The sequence below is a fragment of the Eutrigla gurnardus genome (assembly GCF_963514095.1).
Source record: "Eutrigla gurnardus genome assembly, chromosome: 21".
NCBI lineage: Eukaryota > Metazoa > Chordata > Actinopteri > Perciformes > Triglidae > Eutrigla > Eutrigla gurnardus.
Genome location: NC_139932.1, coordinates 9,459,446 through 9,478,594, shown reverse-complemented (window position 1 = coordinate 9,478,594; position 19,149 = coordinate 9,459,446). Strand labels below are relative to the sequence as shown.

At 43.2% G+C, this 19,149-nt stretch overlaps 3 protein-coding genes across 6 annotated transcripts; 2 read left to right on the top strand and 1 right to left on the bottom strand.

Annotated features, from left to right (window-relative positions):
* Positions 1–10: 10 nt before the first annotated feature.
* On the top strand, positions 11–3,620 carry LOC311032059 (uncharacterized protein). Its single transcript, XM_084038668.1, has 10 exons — positions 11–102; positions 789–886; positions 994–1,174; positions 1,673–1,817; positions 1,896–2,028; positions 2,126–2,246; positions 2,328–2,406; positions 2,483–2,585; positions 2,673–2,790; positions 3,008–3,620. The coding sequence occupies exons 1-10, from the start codon at positions 87–89 to the stop codon at positions 3,067–3,069; spliced, it is 1,056 nt and encodes a 351-aa protein (XP_083894794.1). The 5' UTR covers positions 11–86; the 3' UTR covers positions 3,070–3,620.
* Positions 3,621–4,181: 561 nt separating this feature from the next.
* Positions 4,182–7,740, top strand: LOC311032292 (protein mono-ADP-ribosyltransferase PARP12). Of its 2 annotated transcripts, XM_084038965.1 has the most exons (10): positions 4,182–4,298; positions 4,381–4,420; positions 5,163–5,292; positions 5,371–5,648; positions 5,733–5,811; positions 5,924–6,023; positions 6,272–6,377; positions 6,471–6,552; positions 6,797–6,966; positions 7,083–7,740. In XM_084038965.1, exons 1-10 carry the CDS (start codon positions 4,278–4,280, stop codon positions 7,142–7,144), a joined length of 1,068 nt encoding a protein of 355 aa, XP_083895091.1. In that variant the 5' UTR covers positions 4,182–4,277; the 3' UTR covers positions 7,145–7,740. The 2 variants fall into 2 exon arrangements, with proteins under 2 accessions (XP_083895091.1, XP_083895090.1); XM_084038964.1 differs by having other exon boundaries at positions 6,272–6,552.
* Positions 7,741–7,797: 57 nt separating this feature from the next.
* scyl2 (SCY1 like pseudokinase 2) lies at positions 7,798–17,639 on the bottom strand. 3 transcript variants are annotated; one of them, XM_084038962.1, is made up of 19 exons: positions 17,508–17,639; positions 15,682–15,925; positions 15,238–15,395; positions 14,677–14,821; positions 14,044–14,193; positions 13,699–13,920; positions 13,362–13,478; positions 13,011–13,136; positions 12,722–12,898; positions 12,563–12,574; positions 12,250–12,372; positions 12,039–12,152; positions 11,714–11,846; positions 11,506–11,624; positions 11,276–11,376; positions 10,991–11,060; positions 10,811–10,894; positions 10,584–10,706; positions 7,798–10,498 (listed from the first exon to the last, which is right to left on the bottom strand). In XM_084038962.1, the coding sequence occupies exons 2-19, from the start codon at positions 15,856–15,858 to the stop codon at positions 9,866–9,868; spliced, it is 2,784 nt and encodes a 927-aa protein (XP_083895088.1). In that variant the 5' UTR covers positions 15,859–15,925; positions 17,508–17,639; the 3' UTR covers positions 7,798–9,865. The 3 variants fall into 3 exon arrangements, with proteins under 3 accessions (XP_083895088.1, XP_083895087.1, XP_083895089.1); XM_084038961.1 differs by having other exon boundaries at positions 15,682–15,878; positions 17,508–17,634; XM_084038963.1 differs by lacking the exon at positions 12,563–12,574 and having other exon boundaries at positions 15,682–15,878; positions 17,508–17,634.
* Between the last annotated feature and the right edge of the window lie 1,510 nt (positions 17,640–19,149).

The following is a 19,149-nucleotide window of genomic DNA, read 5'->3' as shown; positions in this document are numbered from 1 at the left end:
AAAACATTGTGTGGGTGTGGCAATGGCTCTATATTAAAGTGTAATGAAACTGAAAGTAATGCAAAGTGGGCTGTAAGGCGAGAAGAATGGCGACCGCGTATCGTAAGTTCCCTTTCAATGTCACTTTAATGTATGTACTTATGACTGTCTGCGGTGTGTTTTAACCACATGCTATTTCCCCTTTATAAATATAAAGGACTGTATGTGATCGCTGTCTTTTGGTTATGTAATTATTTATGTATATGAAACATTATAGTAGATCTTGATAACAAACCAGAACTTCGTAAGATTACTGATATATATATCAGTAATCTTATATACATATATGTTATATTATATTATGGGAATATATTGAAAGTATGAAATATCAGTCGGTGTACAGATTTATGAGAAATGGCGATCACAGTTCTTCTGAGATTATTTACAGTTTCACTTTCGTTTCTAATGGAGATCCTTTACGGGGTCTAGGTGGAGCCCAGACCTGTATTTTAAAACTCATGCTTCAGATGACTTTCTCGTTAACACAGCATTGAATCCACGGCGCCCTTGTTATCTCAACTTTCATTTATTAACTGTTTTTCAAACTTGTTGTTCACGGTCATGCAACAAACAGCATGTCATTTAATCATCCAGCAGGGGGCAGCAGATACACATACTTGTATCTAAACTGTCACTACTTACACTTTAAAACAACAAATATCTCTACAGAAAATGCAACGCGATAATATAACAACTGAGAGTAGTTCATTCGGAAAGATAGTCAAGTTTTTCCTTTGTTTTTTTTCCAGAGTCTGACGAGGAAAAACCTTCTGAAAGCGAGTCTGACGTCAGCGCGTCGGACAGTGACAGTGAAGATTCAGACGTAGAAACTGAACTGAACTGTCAGGTTTGTTTCGATGGTCAAGTCTCGACTTATTCTCAAATGCCGATGAGTTTGCTGCCATAACTCTACGATATACAACGTTTGAATATGTCTCTCCTCTTTATGTGCAGCTCCACGGCAAAGAGCCCTGCAAGCATTACAACAGCGGCGGGTGTCGGGATGGCGACAGGTGCCCTTACTTGCACCTCTGCAAGTATGCCCTATCAGGAAGCTGCCGCTACGGGTCCAAGTGTAAGCTGAGCCACCCCGGAGGACCACGCAAAGAGGGTCTGGCCCGATCCACCTCTAATGGTGAGGAAGACAGAAGAGGCCATTAAGTTATACCTTTTCTTTTACCGCTTATTCTATTTTTTATTATCATTTAATTTTACTACTGCTTCTTCTGTCTTCTCTGCACACGTCACGGGTCTGGTCACTGCTGATAGACGGATCCTGCATTTTATTAATATTTTTGAGTCACTACAACCATCACTTTTCACATTCCACTTAGAAGAAAAGATAAATGTTTAATTATAGCATCTTAATTAACGCTGCTTAGAAATCAAATAATCACAGTTATCAATAACGTTGCACTGAAACCAGGACATTACAGTGATACATCCATGACGAACTAAAAAAACATGTCAAATGTCACCCCTGATGAGATAGAACTGCATATAATACATAGACATGATAATACAGGAGAGGATCGTTAAAGTTCTGAATATTAAGAGTAGATTTATAGACATCGGGAGGAAAGAAGGCTTGAAGTGGCTCTGTGACGTCTTTTGTGTTGTTTTTTATAACCAGACCCGAAGCTGACTGACGGCCGATACTACCAGTGGCAGCTGAACGATGGAAAGGGCTGGAAGGATGTGGACAACGATCACATTCTGGAGGCCCAGTACTCGCTGCCCCACAGCAAAAGCATTAAAATCTACAACACGCCGTACGGGTAAGAGTTGACGACGCAGTAAGACCTTTCAGCCGCGTGGCTGCACCTCTCACTCCGTGTCTCACTCTCTCTCTGCAGGGCGGTGAGTGTGGACTTCAACAGGATGCGAGTGCACGGAAAGAACCTGAGCGTGAGACGTCTGGACGACGGAAACACCGTGTGGATCTGGTACTGCACTCTGGGCCGCAAGTGGATGAAGTACGGAGACAAGGTGAAAGGAATCGACAGCAGGGAACTTTTGGTTTTGTCCTCAAGTTTGACATTGTTTTTATTTTGATTTAATTTTTTTATTGTTTTTTTCTGGACAGGATTCAAAGGGCAACCCCGGTCCTGTGAAAAGCTCCGAAATAGAGAACAAGTTCCAGAGTAACCCAACGAGCTCTTATACTTTCATCATCGGTGCTGATACCTTCGAGATTAAATTCAGAGGTGAACTCACGCCTCCTCCACAGAATACTATACTCCACTTACATTGTTGGTTTCCTATCAGAATTATTCTTTTGTTTGCAGAAATGCAACAGGTGGCGGGAAAGAGAAAGAGGAGGGTGACTCGTCGACCGCTGTATCGACAACAACAGGCGGGAGGAGGGTGAGTGAAAACACTGAATAAGCACAAAACTGTTCCTTATTTTTAAATTAATGCAAAACTTTTTTTTTATTCATAGAGTTTCTCCAGTGTCCGCACAGCTTCAGCAACTTTCTCTGGACTCCAAACCAGTGTGGCAGTTTGAGGGAGACAGCGGCTCGTGGCACGAGTTCAAACGCAGGGTCGGTTATCCCGTTCAACTTCATGTCTTTTTTTTTTTTAAATGAAAATGCTGAGATGAACAATGCTGACTCAGACTGTTTCTGCAGAGCGGCACCCCGACCGAATGTTCAGTAAGCAGTGACGAGATTGAGAGGAAGTACAGGCAAAACCCCAACGACAGCATGACCTTCAAAGTAAAGGCACAGTACAAGCTGGACTTCAAAGGTGGACTTGTCTTTTAAATGATGAGGGGACGTGGGATGCTTTATTTTACGGGTTCAATATTTCCTTATATGGAAAATAGAGACTCTGTGATAGAACTGCAAATTATGAGGAATTTACAGTCCTGTAAAATAAAGTGTTGCAAAGTTTCAGCTAAACTGTAACTTCCTTGAATAATTATTATGAGCATTTATTTACATTTGTGTTTCTTTCCCTGCAGCGATGACCCAAACCAACCTCAAGACCAAGCGTACACGCAAGATCAGGCGTGTGCCGGTATGAGAATTAAATACGACCTCAAGAACAAAAGTCCATAAACCAGCGTGCAATAATCCTCTTCCTGGTAAATGTCATTTACAATGTTTACATCAGAAAGGTATATGAAGAGATTTAATTGATCTGAAGTTTGTATATTAAAACACGGTTGCAAAATACACCGAAAGCAACCTGCAGTGCCAAACCAGGAGATGCAAAGGGTGAAGCGCTGTTTAAATTGTTACATTCATGCTGCCACATATCTACACACTGCCTCTCCTCATATAGCAGAGCTCACTAATTTAGATTAGAACCGAATGCAAGGCCATTTATAAAGAGTGTTAAGCTGCTTCTCCAAATTGCCAACTTTTTTTGTTCAATTAATTAATTAACATTTTGAAGGTTTATTCTGCTTAAATCAATGCATGTCAATCAAAATGATGTACCAATGTCATACAGATATTAAATAAGCTAGTCTGTAATGGAAATTGATATTTTTTACAACAAAAAAATGCATCTAGTGTGTGTGTGTGTGTGTGTGTGTTAATACAATAATGCAATAAAATCTGATAACAATACGTTGTTGTTTTTGCCCTTCATTTTGGAGAATTTCCACAGCATCGTTGTCCTATAAACAAAAATCCGTTAACTAAGACAATGACGATGTTAGACAGAAGGCAGGGCAGATAAACGTCCCTGGTTCTTATTATATAAATAAGATGTAACCTCCTCATCGATCTAAATGCATCGCTATATAACTTGTGCATTGATGGACTGCAATTAAACTGAGATTGTTATAGTTACTCTCCCAAATTAAAGACTAGCAAACCTCAAAAGAGGCATAAAAATCACATTTATGTAGACTTATAGTGTGAATTGGATCTATACCAGTTTATCTCCTCTAGTTGTAGTCATTTCATTAAATATTAGAGCTGTCTGTGTAAATAACGTGACTGTGATGAACAAAGCATGCACTCGCTTCTATTTGCACAGTCATTAATAGATATTCTGAAAAATACTGGGCAATTCTGGCCCAGTATGTCTTGATATCGTATCGAACAGAATGGTGCAGTATCGCCTACCCACCACGAGGGGAGCTACAACGTGCGCTGTGTGCGTGCGCGCGTCCGGCTGCCCTGAAACGAAAGCAAAACACCGAAATGAAACTAATATGTGTTTCTGAGTAAGGAGAGCGAGTGAAGGGGATTTTGGTGCTCTTCTGTTTCTCTTTCCAGATGTATTTCTCTCCCGGCATGGTGAGTCCACTTCACGGAGTCCCCTCGGACCGTCTTTGTGATGTGTAGCCGATCAATAAATATGTGTATGTGTCGCTTACAGGACCTTGAAGAGGACGCGAGTTATGGGCAGGAGAGTCCAGGTCGGTTTGACTTCCTTTTTGTTTTTAAGAAAAAGTAACTTTATTTGAGGAAACAATTATGACATGAACTCATATTTTACATAAAGGCAGACATTAATAGGGCAAACTAACTAGTTTCCTTTACAAATACATCCATTGAACTGCATTACCCACAGTGCACCTGGCTCCACTTTTATTAGATCCACACCTGTCCTAAACGGTGACGAAACACACAAATAGGCCCAACCTGAACCCTCAGGGCCTTAACTGACGTCACCCGGTAAATGGTTGAGTGTGAATGCTAAATACAAATGGGACAGCACTCGGTATGTCACTTTAGTTTGATGACACAACACATGTTATCTAAAAGTGTTTTATTTGACATGTTTTTCACCCTGATCTGAACTGTCAAATAATGTATTTACTTGTTTTAGTTAAAACAGCTTCAGTAAGCTAAATTAAAATAAATGGTTTCTGCTTGAATGTAATATTCCACACATGCGCCAGCCTGTTTACATTTTCTTTTAATTCCTCCGGGCGTCCCCTGGTAACCCCGTGTTTCACGTCGTACCGCTATGAACTGTGGGTAATTCCCTCAGGCAAAGACAGCATCGATGCTGACTTATGGAAAGGGGGCATAAAGTGCTGAAGAAGTCCGCTGACCATTTGACATTGGGATCTGGCCATAGTGTCAAACAGAGTCTGCTTCCGTTGTCGTAATACACGAAGGCGTGATTTGAATCCTTACTCTGTTATTTTACAGTCAGTGGGAAACATTACGAGTGGCAGCTGTCCAACGGACATCAGTGGCTGCCGGTCGAAAATGACCACGTGATCGAGACCCACTACTGCCAACCTGGAGCCAAAGGAATCACCCTCAACATGGGCGATAGGTTAGTGTTGGGGTCGTTGCCTCTTTATGAGCAGACAAACCTCTATATGTTTCAAAGAGGTCGTATGCGTCTCCACAGGCAGGTGTTCATCGACTTCGATACGCTGCAGACTCAGACTGCAGGTCTGAAGGTGCAGAGACTAAGCTTCCTCCCCCGGGACCAGACGGAGGACGTAGGCTGGTACTTCAGAGATGACCGGCTGTGGCGTGAATACGGATCCCAGGTGAGCAACGACCAGTCCGGCACGCTGTCGTCCTCCATCAGCAGCAGAGACGTGGAGCGCCAGTTCACCCTGAACCCTCAGGGAACCTTCAGCTTCGCGGTGGGCTCGGCCGGCTACTCGCTCGACTTCTCCAGTATGGGACCTTTCTGTTCTATTCCAAGCTTGTTCATTTCATTGCGTGCGGCTCGGTCTAACCGATGGCGTTTTTCCTCGGCAGCCATGAAGCAAAAAAACTGCAGCACGGGTCTGCAAAGGAACGTACGAAGGCGTCCCAAGTTCATTTCCAACACAGCGAGGTGAGTCGTTTCACCTGTTGGAGTCAGAGAGTCACGTGTTTTTATGTCATGCATTTGATAGAGAGAATGTTTAGCACCAAAGCCGCGTATGAGAGATTGTTTTTCTCTGCAGCGTTCCCCCCACCTCAGCTTCCTCCTCCCAGCTCACCGATGGAGGCTACAAGTGGGAGTTCATGGGAGAGGAGGGGGTATGGACGGAGTACAAAGCTCATGTAAGTAGGGCAACTAACCATGTCAGGTAGTTGTAGCAGAAACTAGTGAGGTTAACTAAAAAAAAAAAGTTTTATGGTACGTATTTGGTTGTGCAAGATATTTAACTTTAATCATTATTTTTTTTATTTTTTTTTTATTATTCCTGGTGAATAACGTCAGTCATCAGTGACATCTGGCTCTTTTTTATCAATCTATCTATGATCTGCTTTATATGCTCTATAAGGTGGACTTGTTTGTATGTCTGTAGATATGCTCATTTGACAGCGCTGCCATTGAGAGACAATACCAGCTGGATCCTCAGGGCCAGCTACGCTTCAACATCAAGAGATACTCGTACACGCTGGATTTCTCAGGTAACAATCACACGTACAGCTACGAAGACACTCCTCTGTTAAACCACACTATTTTTGATGTCTTAAAACTGTGTGTACATTGGTTTATCATAGCAATGTGTCAAGTCAATGACAAGATCGGGACTACAAGAGCAGTGAGGAGGACCGCCGACTCTGGGACTCAACAGAACAGCAGGTCAGGATGAACATTTAAGACTCTCTTAAAATACCACAAAATGATGCTCGATCTAAGCATGAAAATATACCAAACATCTTGAATTGAATTAACTAAACAGCCCCAATAAACCCCTTAATTTACTTACTGTGAGGTTAATGTTACATCTGTTTTTTCTGTCTCTTATGAACCAGCTCAGTTCATTTGGCAATCATATTTGAACAGTATATGTACAATATTTCAACTTAAATCCTTCTGTTTTAAGTTCGGGCTCATTGCCACAGTGGCAGTTTCAAGATATCGATGGAATTTGGACGGAATACACTAGAAGAAGGAGCGTTTCCAGTCAGGACATCGAGCTCCAGTACCAACAGAACCCATCAGGCACCATGAAGTTTTCCACCAAGAAGTTCAGCTACGAGCTAAACTTCTCAGGTGAGCTGCAAACATCTACGTCCACTTTTGAAGTCGCCGGTGGCGATTTCTCACGTAATGTTGCACTAATGAACCGCTCTGTGAAGCAAGACTTACGTTTAACCTGTCGTTTGCAGCCATGTCTCAGAGGAACCTTTCCACAAACACCAGCAGATCGGTGCGGCGACTTAACCAGTGACGGTGGGACGACAGATTCACTTCAGCTGCTTTGATACGATTTTGCACAAGTGCCTTGTCTCTGATTGGCTGACCTCACACTTTTACAAACATGTGACATGTAACAGAAGGCCTTAGAAAAAAAACATACTAACTATATATTGTGTTGAGTCCACTGATTTTACAAATCAAAGTATTTGCGACTACTAGAGATAGCTGCCTCAAATCTGCTAAACTGCCTCAAGTGGAGTTTTTTTTTAATCTGGAGGTGTGGCGTTACAAAGAAGTGAAGACCTACTCCTCGCCTAGGAGTCCGATGGTTATGGGAATGAAATGCTAATTGTTTGATACTCAAACACCTCTTTAAACCTAAAGACAAAGATGTTTATTAATACGACTGTTTTGTGCATCTTCAAATGTTCATGATTCATGAAAACTGCCTTGTAATCACAGCACTTAAAACAAAAGTTTACCATTTGAGAGGATACCCGTCTTAACCTAAAAGCAAACTAACCTTTGATATCTCATTTAATGCTTCCATCTTCAAATGTGCATTAAATCTGCCATGTAAATCAGTGCACTTTAAACTTATTTTCTTAATTAAACTTGTATACCCTCCACTGTCTGATGTGTTCTAAAGCAAAGACAAAACATACCGACCACCCTTTGAGCGTATTAGATTGTATACTTTCCTTTATATGTACAGATTTCCTTTGAACCGCCTCAGAGAGCAGCACTTTAACACAGAAAACGAGGGCCACACTACACACATATGGACAGCAGTGGTATACAAACAATCTCGTAGAAGAATAAGCTTTTAGTTTTCTGCTTTGGGGTTCTGCCAGGATATGTGACGCACGCTTCACAGATCACATCCACTTTGTGATGAAGTCAAAACTGCACTCTACGGATGGAAAACGCAACCTAACGAGTCAAATCCACGAGCGGGGAAACACTGCCATGCGGCTGGAGGGGCTCACCTTGTACAGGCGGCACCGGTGCACAAAAACGTAAGTCGATCCAATAACAGACGTTACACTTGAGCATCGTTAACAACAATCATTGTCAGCAGAAACACAGTGTGACCAAGGTGCGTCTAAAAAACCCTAAAATGGTGTCACTGCCTTTGAAAAATGTAGGATTTCTTACAATTACACATTTATGACGGGCTGTTTAGAAAAATCGGACAGGTCAGTGGATGTGAAGTAAACGGACTAATTGACGACCAATAAGGATTATTGCACACGACTCATCTAAGGCCTCTTAACCGCTATCACAAGGCCATAAAAATGCCAAGGCCCTCACAGAGCAAACCATCTTTAAATAACTATATTTACACTTCGTAATAACACGTCGCCAGCACAGGTCCTCGGACTGCTGAATAGTGCTGAAATCAAAATATATAGTGACAAATCTTCATCGTTGTACAAATTGGTCAACAGAAATGCTGCACAAACCGCGGAGCAAATTCAGCTGGATGCGTGAAACGATGCTGTTGGTCGTTGGAATCGTTAGGAATCAATGTTGGAAAAGTTTTTTTTTTTTAAATCAAACTTTAGATCTTTTGTGGTCAAGTTCAGTAACATGCAACAAAGCAAGTCATGTAAGAAGCAAGTGCCAGATGGTTGACAAGGAGGGGGAAATACTGGAGTAACAGATGAGAGTGTCTGTCTCGTCCTACACGTTTACCCATGTAAGGCACGAGAGCCGAAGCAGTGCATGTGCTCCTTGTTCATCGCCTTTAACGTTAGCATCGTTAGCAGCTGTAATAGCTACTCCACACATCCCATTCCACTATAAGACACCGATAAATCATTCATACTGCATTTACAGTAACTTATACAACAAATGTTGACCAAACTAAACTAACCCTTCCCTTTTTTTTTTAACATGCTTGCCTAGATGTCAAATTAAGTTAAAAGAATTATATTAATTAAGTTTTAGAGCCTTAGAATCTGATGATAAAAGAGAGACCAAAGAGTAGAAAATATGAGCAGGCTGCAACATCAGTCAGTTTGAGTTCACAAAACTGCAGGGAAACCATGGAGACGGTCTGTAGTGGGGCTACTTGGTGTGTTAATTCTCTACACCCCCTTTCAGAGAGTCTCCATGGAGGAGCCTCCTGGATGCAGATCAATGACTGCAGGCTTGTCAGTGCTACACATCAAGCTACCACCCACAGGGCTCAGACATTTTTTTTTGTTTGTTTTTAAGCCAACTCTCTGATCACTTTAGACATGCAGAACATCCTCAAATAGGCTGGAGAAGCAACACAGATCGAGAAGGTTAGAACTGAGCCGATTCTTCTTCTGCCAATCATGAGGGGCGATTCTGATGCAACTTGTTCAGGATGTGAAATCCACTCCCGATATGAACACAAAACCTTCCTGAATACGCCGAGTTTGGGATTCATCTCAACCCCGACGACAACATTTGGACATTCCCAAGAACGTCAAGTACAAAACAGTAGGAAAAAAACCCCAGAATTGAAAGAACACAGCATAGAAGACGTTTGCCTTTCTGGTCAAGTAGAAATGGAATTCAGGCGCAGGTTAATTTGCCAGCTGAATGTGAGCGAGAGTCAGAATTTATACCAGGTCGTATTAAAAATGTAGACAGCGACGGAAATCTTCACATTCAATCAGTGTCTTGTTCTGTGAGTATTCAAGGCTCTTCTGTCCAAAGCTATTAAAAGAATAAACGTAACCTGGCATCTTTTTTTTTTCTCTTCTAAAGTGTACGTTTAGCCGAATAAGTCTTTCAGATCATTGTTGACAGATGCACTATGTTTAATTCCACTTTGGTTCAGGCTAGGGGCAGCAGCGGCTTGAGAAAAGTTCTGTGGGTTGAAAAAGGGGTTTGCTTGCATCCCAAACCCGCTGGGTACTCCGCCCATTCCCGCCGGCGCACCCTGCATCTGAGTCTGAGCGTTCTGGCCTGAACTGAACTGATTGCCCCAAGGGGAGTTGGAGCCAGGCGTAACCATTGGACCCATTTGGTTGAGGGTGACTTTGGGGTGGTTGGGTGTAAAAAGACTGTCCAAGGCTGACATGTCGGGGGCTTTATTCGTCTGCCCGATGGGTCCTTGACTCTGTGTGAGGGCTCCAAAGTTTGGGGTGCTGGTAGTCGTGGCCATCCCGCTGTAGAGGCCGGGCCCTGTGGGCCGCATTCCCATCCCCATGCCTCCTGTCTGAAAGCCCATGGGTGGGTTGAAGCCGTTGGAGACCGGGGCGCCCATGGAGCCTAGCATGGGGCCAGAGGAGGGGAAGGCAGAGATGGTGTTGCCCTGCCCTGGGGCTTGTCGTGCTGTGTTGCCCATGGACATGCTGTTTAGAGATGTCATGCTGTTGAGCAGGCTGCTTGTCAGATCCTTAGTCTGCAACAAGAGACGGGGTGAGACGAATCATCACAAGCCATAGGTTATTCAGGTGTTTGTGTATGTAGATGTTTCCAAGCGCTACCTTTGTGTTGGTGGTGTTCGCTGGTTTGATAGTCTGTGGTGCTAAGGGCTGCTGGTTCCTCAGTTTGGCTGCCTGCTCCTGCTCTTTAGCCAATCGCTGCTTCTCCTCCAGAGTCAGAGACATCTAGGGAGATGAAAAGGAATAGAGAGAGACCATGAACAATTTGACTGCATGCTAAATGGACAAAGTTGAAGATTTGTGTAAATGAGATGTGACATTGTCCTTACTCTGTTAGGCTGTGGGCCTGCTGCTGCTGCTGCAGATCCATTCTCTTTCCCATTAACCCCTGTGTTTCCGAAGATATCATCAATCTGAAAGACAGAAACATTCAAATGGAATCACTGAAAATATTTTTGTTCACACAGTACTGTTAATCTACCCACGTTGTCACAGAATCCACCTCTCACCTGGTTGCTACTGCCAGGTGGACTCTTGGTCTGCTCTGATTGGTTCCCTGGGTTTGTGATGTTTATACTCCTGTTAAAAGAGACGCAATGAACATAATCAACAAAAAGAATTTGAAGAAAAGGCATTTAAAGCCTGGTTAGTCATACCCTTAACATATCCGTGTGGCCATCAAATGCTAAATTGATTTTCTAGCTAATTGGTACAATTGATATGTCTAACCACTTTAATCAGAGAGAACAAAAAGGAGTCTATAGTACAGGGTGATTTAAAAGTGTGACGGCCACCTCTGCTGCTCCTGCATGATGTGCAGCTGCTCCAACTTGGTCTTGTGTTCAGCCTCCATGCGACTCAGCATGTCCCGTATAACCCCCATGAACGAGTTGAACTGAAACACGGAATATACATCAGATTATCTCTCAGATCATCAGACAAGAGGAATGTAAAACAAGAGGAATTCCATTCAAATAGAATTACATAAACATGATGTATGCACGGGTGTTTGGATGTAAAGTACCTGGTTAAGGTTGAGGTTGTTGTCTATACTAAGGGACACCAGATGGGGCAGGCTCTTGGAGGCCAGGTGCTCTTTGGGGATGCCCAGCTTCTTGTGGCTGAAGGTGCACTTATAGATTCCTAAAGCGGGGAGTGGGGAAGTCAAATAACCGATCATTAACTGTTTCAATCACATGAATAGGGAGGTTGAGCGCGCCCGCATCGTTTACCTAGAATGCCCATGAGTACTGCTGGTTCCCTGGAAGGGATCTGTTGTAGGAAGGGCAGGATCTCATCGATGACGTACCACTTGTCAAGATATTCCAGAATCTTCCCCAGACACACCAGAGAGTTCACTCGTACCTGCAGGATAATAAACGAAGATACATGCATAGTCAAATTCAGAATGTGTATAATATTTGTCAGTTGGAAGTCGACACTGGTGAAAGTTAAAGAGTATAACAGTGTTGGAGAAGGACAAGGCCAAAAGTAGAGACAACTTAAATACAGAAGAAAAAAGGCTGAGAGCAGAAAATAACGCTGACGGAGACTCACAGCGAGTGAAGAGGTCTGTAGGCAGGCAGATTTGATCCGAGGGATGAGGGAGTTCTTCATAGACGGGTAGTCCATCAGGTTGGCAAACGTCGGGATGATGTTCAGGCACAGCTCCTGCTCAGCCCCAGATAAGATGTTATGACAGCTCACAAGGGCATTCATTCTTACAGTGCTCTCATGGTAGAAGACAACATGGAGTTCAATCCTGTACCTGGATCTGTACAGAAGGGGCTTCCAAAGCTCTGTAGACCATAGGCAACACACTGTTCTTAATTTCCTCCGGGGGTGTCTTGGTCAACAGTAGGTCCATCTTCTGGAGGAATATCAGCAGGATCTGCGCAGCACAGCACAGGGGTCCAGTTAGGAGAACAAGAGTCACACCTCGATGCTATTTTCTACATATGAGTAAAGTAGTAAGTGGAAGTTAACAGAGACGGTGCTTTCAGTGGCTTTAGTGTAGCTTTTAACACTACAGACAAACTAGCTGATGTGAATGGAGCATATTCACAGCAGAGACCACTCACCATGTTACTAGCCTGAAGAAGCGTGGAAAGAAAAAAATACAGAGAAAGACAAGTGTTGATGAAGCAGCGGACAAAACCCAAACAGAGCTCTTTAGTTATATTCGACTGATTAGTGTCACTAATGATACCATGCGAGGATTCAAAGAGGGGGAATCACACCTGAATGGGCTCTTGCTGCTTGAAAACAGGCGTGAGGTCGGGCATGATGAGACGAATGTACTCCTCCTTGGTGCACTCCTCCGCGATCAGCAGAACGTTGGGCAGCACGAAGGGAACCATGTCCGGGTTGACGAACTCGGAGGTCAGAGCCGGCAGGATTCGATACACCACCACTCTCTGAGAGGGAAGAAAAACAGAGTGGGTTCCAGAAGCCATGAAAAAGAGCATCAAAACTGTAATACAATATGTTAAACCTGATATTTCTCACACAAAAAGTAATAACAATTACCTTCGGTAGTTTGGGCAGGACTTTGGGGAGGCTTTTGTAGAACTGGGACTTCTGTAGGTTGTCCCTCTGGAAGAGGGAGTCAAAGTACTGCAGGGTCACAGCACCCACGTCGTCGAAAAACGGAATCTGAACGACAGAAATGATCCTCAGTCAAGTCTTCGGATATTACCAACACAAGCACATCGAATTATGAAGCGAGGAGTCTCTGTGTGTATGTCCTTCGCATATCTCAAGAACTGCTTTGATTTATTTCCCACTTGGCAGGTGCATTGCTGCGGACTAGCAGTGTCAGTCAGCACTATGAAAACAGGCTACTGTTTGTATCGGCATGCACGCTGTGACGATGCACACCTTGGTCATCTGGTCTGCGTCCGGTCGGACGTTGGGTGTGACGCTGAGCAGCATTTTGACATGCTCCCGAACCTCCTCTGGGATCTTGTTCAACACTGCTGGACTTATGCTGCTCAGCTATGGTTGAAAGACAGAGAAAAGAATGGAACAGAACAGAGATCGTTTGATTAGTAATAGTGACACACGTTTTAGATATTCTTAATAAATCAAGTCATGCATGAGACAGATACGAGTATGGGCAAAAGGAGAAAATCAGCAGGTTGTAGCAGCGAGATACAACCCTTTTGTCTATCCAGTCATTCGTCACTGCCCTCACATGAGGCACAACTCCACCCACCTGGTCCAGTTGCCGGCTGAAGCTCTTAAATATGTCGTGCTTGTTGACTTGGAAAACAGGCTTGCCCTCGTTGAAGACGGCGTGCATGACCACGCCCAGCGAGTACATGTCCGACGCAGAGTCACAGCTGACTGACAGGATGTACTCAGGGGCCAGGTACTCAGGGTTGGGGAGACAGAGCGGAGGGAGGTTGGGCTCCCACTCTTTACATGTGTACTTAGGCTGAAGAGGATGAGAGAACAGGAGAATATAAAAGATACCGGGACAACGCCGCTAGATATTATTTGTGGTAGAGCGTCTTGAAGGCGCTGAGCTCGAGACTAAAGCAAACGTCTTCCAACACACCTCGGCATCTGAGGGGTTGATAGTAGAGATACTGAAGTCGAAGCCCATGATCTTCCAGGCTCCACTCTTGTTGAGGATGATGTTCTCTAAACACAAGTTGCCGTGGACCATTTTCACCCCGCTGTGGAGAAAGGACAAACCCTCCGAGATCTGAAGGGATGGGAAAAAATTAAAACTTGATTTAGTCAATCACTGTATTCAAATTAAAAGTTATTTTAGGGTGAGGTCGTAAATAATATCAAGAAAGGCATTCAAAGGTTAATTCTAAATCAACTACTACTTCAGGAATGTGGGTGAATGTGAGAAAAATTAATTACAATGTTGGAGCAACGACAACACTGTAAGGTAGGGCATGAAATTAAGCTGGTTCAACTGGCTTTTACAAGTAATAGCATATGAATGCATACTGGACTTCTAAATGTAGATTACACGGTACTAAACCTGCCAGACAACTAACTAAATGGGCTTATTATAACAAACAAGTGGGTTCAGTATTCATCTGACAGGTGTACAGAGGTTGATTATTTACAAGGGAAAGAAACTGATTGGTGAATTGAAAAACCTAATTGAAAATAAACAATAATCCTGAGATTTAGCCCTGCATCCAGCAAGCTAACCTGTCTGGGCTCTCACCTGTAGCAAGCCATACTTGGTCTCCACGTCGTAGAGTTTGTACCCCTTGAGGTCGTTGGGCATGGGGCTGGGCAGGTTCTCCCACTGGCCCAGCACGTTGGACAGACTGGCAAAGACCGGCTCTGTACAGAACGCCAAGCAGTCGCTGAGGCCCAAATACAGATAATAACATCAGTATCATTTGAAACAACTGCTTTTGAAATGTTGAGTTGAACAGACCGAGATCAAAAGCAAAAAGGCAAACACAGAGAAGTATGTTGAATCTAGAGCTGCCCTGGAGGAAAGTTTTAGAGAGACGAAGAGTTAAAAAAGAAAGTAAGCACAACACAGCCTCCTATTTTGCCCTCGGGAGCCATTCATTATTCAGGGACCAGTCACAGAAAGAAAACTGAGTCTTTTGATCATGACAAGCTTCTGTTCACAACTGCACAGAGGCAGACATTCGTCGTGCAACTTTTCACATAAATGTCAAACCCCTCTTTGCGTTCCAACTCATTCAATTTGCCCTTGACATGTGTGTGCATATATGTGTGTGTGTGTGTGTGTGTGTGTGTTAATCACCGTGACTCTTCAAGAGGATGTTGCACAGTCAGGAGACGGGGATGACGCAGTCTAGTCAGCTGTTGTACCCCTTTCTTCAGCGAATCAACGATTTGGTCCTTCTCGAATTTCTGATACTTATCAATCATTTTCTTATCAAACACAAACACTGCTACTTCCTGGTGGGTCAAAGACAAACAACAAGGCACTGAAATTAGCTTCACCACCTCCCACTGCTACTCTTGTTGTGGACAATCCTTGTTGCTCTTGTTGAATATGGCCAAAATTTGTATTACATATATTTCATATGTCGATACTTTTACTTTCTCAAAACCTCCGTTAGTAGTTGCTTTTATTAATTTAGACGACATAATCGATTCATTATGTACTTGAATTATCGGCCAGCCCTAATTTGATCTTTTACAAATTGGAGTGTGTCTTGTTGGAGTAGATTAACACACAAACCTGTTTAGTGGACTTCTTGGTGCCATTGTAGATCCTCCAGCACAAGCCAGGACCTCCGCTGGCAATATGTCGTCCAACCTCAAACTCCCGGGTCACCGGGTTGCCCATGACGGCGCTGGTGACATCCGCCGTCACCTTGGTGACGGTGCTTTTTAGCTTGTTCAGCATAGACTCCATGTTCACGCCTGACCTGGCAGCTGTAGAGAGAGGGGTGGGTGGCAGACCACCCAGGTCAGGTAAGCAGCTAAAGAGAAATGCAGTGATTCACCAGTCAGAATGTCAAAAACAACAAGTTTTCTGCTCTGAGTGAAAGAGGCAGGTGTAGCATAGCCCCTTCTAGATGAGCGAAAGCCTGCAACAATCCTTTCGATATGCACTCTGATACACCTGCTTAAAAAATTTGCACATCAAAGTGCCAGCAAACTGCCTGTGCTGGCTGAGGAGAATAAGCACCCGATATATAAAATGACTCAGAGCAAACTCAGGCATACCGCATTAAGGCTCTCTTTCAAAATACTTCAGAGCGACTTGAAAGCGGACAACAGGAAGTCAGACAGCAGAAGTCGGCAGATAGTTATAAAGCCAAATCATTTCTGTGTGAACGGATTCTTCGGGGATTTATCCATCTCAATTGAGCGCTTTGATGTTTATTTCACTGCGGCTGAATACGATTTTGCCTATAAATTGAGATGTACATCATACAGCATGCATAACTAGTTCTTTACAGATTCCAGCATTAGAAAATATTAATTTGCCCTTGCCAATACCCACCCTGGCCTATTCTGTTAATGTATTAATTTGTCAACGTTTATGCGAGTATGAGTCAGTCTTTCTCAATAAGCATGTTGTACTTTCTCTATAAAAAGACAGATCTACTCTAGCCTCACCCAAAACAATAGAGGAAGCTTCACTTCATGAAGTGGAGTTGTATTGGGAGGGACTGCTGTGTTTCTGACCTGATATCCTCAACTGTGAGGGGAATCAGAACGTCATTGTGCCATTGCTCATCATTCACTTGGTGGTGGATGGATGGAGGATGCGAGTCAAAAAAGGCACGTCAAAGGAGTCACTATACCAGACGCCAATCTATAAATATAACAAGGCCCAGTTATTAAAAGACACACAATACATCTCCCCCTTAGTACGAGGCTGTCTAGAGCGTTTATCTGCAACAGGTTTGACGGATGCGTTTGCCAAATATCACAGATATTGTTGTGACGTTATCTCGTGATGGCAGTCAGTTTGTTACACGAACAGACCGGCTAGTTTGTGGACATAAAGGTAAACTGGGGACAGCGTTTTGGACATCCACCTCACCGAAACCACCTGCAAAGGAGACGAGCCTTCCTAGCCCAGTCGTTAGCTAGCTTATGTTAGCTAGGCGCCAGGATACCAGAGGGTTTATACCAGCTTACTTACGTTGTTATGATTTGAAAGGTTACTCGTGTCCTGTTGAACAAGAATTTGACTGAAATGTCATCTGATTTTTTTTCATCGTTTGATTGAGAATTCGCTTGGTGTTAGCCAAGTTAATCGCCCTACTTAGCCTGTACGCACACAACAAAACTAGCAAATCGCCGCGACACTTTGGTTAGCAGTTCACAGCTACATCTCCAATCCTTCTTTGAACCCCGTATATGCAGGCTGACAGCATCGTTGAAATACGCTGGCTACCGTTAAAGACTTTATTTTACACAAACAGATCACGTTAGCTACATACTCCAGCTATCTAGCCAACAATGCGCAAGTAGTGACGTTGGTGGTTGCTGTCAAAGAGCGTTTATTTCAGTCCGAAAGTGTCACTCGGTCGCCCTCCAGCTACGTACCTTGATGTGAAGGGCTCGGCGTGGTTTTTATAAGACCACTCTCAGCTGCACCGCTGTCAGTAATGGCTGAGAAACACAGCCCCCATGTCTTCCAGTGGCAATCGAGATGTGCTAACGTTAGCTTCGTGCGCTAGTGAAGTCAATGAACAACCCTACTTCCGGGTTGTCAGACGCACCGACGTCACCTGAGAGTTTAATAAATTATAAGGGACACCAACTCAAATGTTACAACATCACAAACACAGTTGTTGTTGTTGTTGTTGTTGTTGTTGTTGTTGTTGTTGTTGTTGTTGTTGTTGTTGTTTTTGTCCCGTTTACAAATTGCAGTTCTATTGCAATAGTATTTATAATGTCCATATGTTACAATGTGGTAGCTGGGACCAAATTAATGTTATGTATTAATAAATCAGTATTTACATTATTTTATGAGGTTGTAACCAAGTGAGGCCCAATTATACAGATTGGGCCACACATTAACAGCTTTGATGGCAATATGGCTGAAATTATAAATCTTATGGGGGGAATCTTATTCTTTCATACCGCCATTAAAGTAAAGCTTCTGGAAGACTTTTTTTTATTTTAACTGTCTCTTATTAGCAGATCCATTACAACAACAAGGACCACTGGAAAGCCATGGACTCAACTGGGACAGATGCACTAAAAAAATTGACAGCAAAGTCTTGTTTGGGAGAACATAAACTTGTATTAGAAGAAAATAAAGCACATCCCTACTGGCCATTTTTGGTTCCCAGAACGTTCTACGTAAGCCTTTGGTTCCAGTAACGTTCCCTGTACGTTACCTTTGGTTAGGTTTTGGTTGCCACTTGGTTGCAGCGGAAAGTTTTTGTTACGTTCTGTAAACAATTCACAAACAGCTGTTTGGTTCCCTCAATGTTCTCCTAACGTTCCCCTAACCTTGTTGGTTATAACGTTGGTTCTCTCAATGTTCCCCTAACGTTGTAATGTCTGTAGTATGGTATTTTGTTATGTTTTGGTTGCATATGACAACTATTTACTTGAGAATATTGACAGTGATGAATGAACAGGCAAATTTGGCAGGACTTGAAAGTTTGCGCTTGCCCAATGCACTCCTCGACCTCGGCTTCTGTCTGGCCAGGGAAGTTCTTCACACAGGCCACTACAGGTAGAAGTAAAAAAAATCTCATCTAAAATCTAAATCTCATCAGTCAAGCTTGGCATAAAACTGATGTGAACAATATATAAACACTTACCTGTTATAATCTTGCACAGCGCCAGTTCCCGGAAGGACTTTATGGCCCTTCTCCCCTTCAGGCTGTACTGGGACAGGACATCGTTTGTTGCCACTCGCCGTCATATACGTCGAATGGCATTCCCTGCACTTTCCCCTCCAACTGTTCCAAGGAAATGTTGCTGAAAAAAAACATAATTAAAATGAATGTGGAGAGCTTATACAATCTAATTTTATAAGCCAAATCAGTACGGTTATAATGAGTCCTGGGACATCCTCAGAGGCTCGCAGCTGCAGTGTCTGCTCCAAATGTCCAGATCCTGTTGCAGGAACATGATTATTGTTGAGGTTTTATTTTTGTTTATCAGTAGTGCAGTTTATAAGTAATACCACACAGTAGTTCTTACAGACAAATGTTTCCTGTTAAATGTT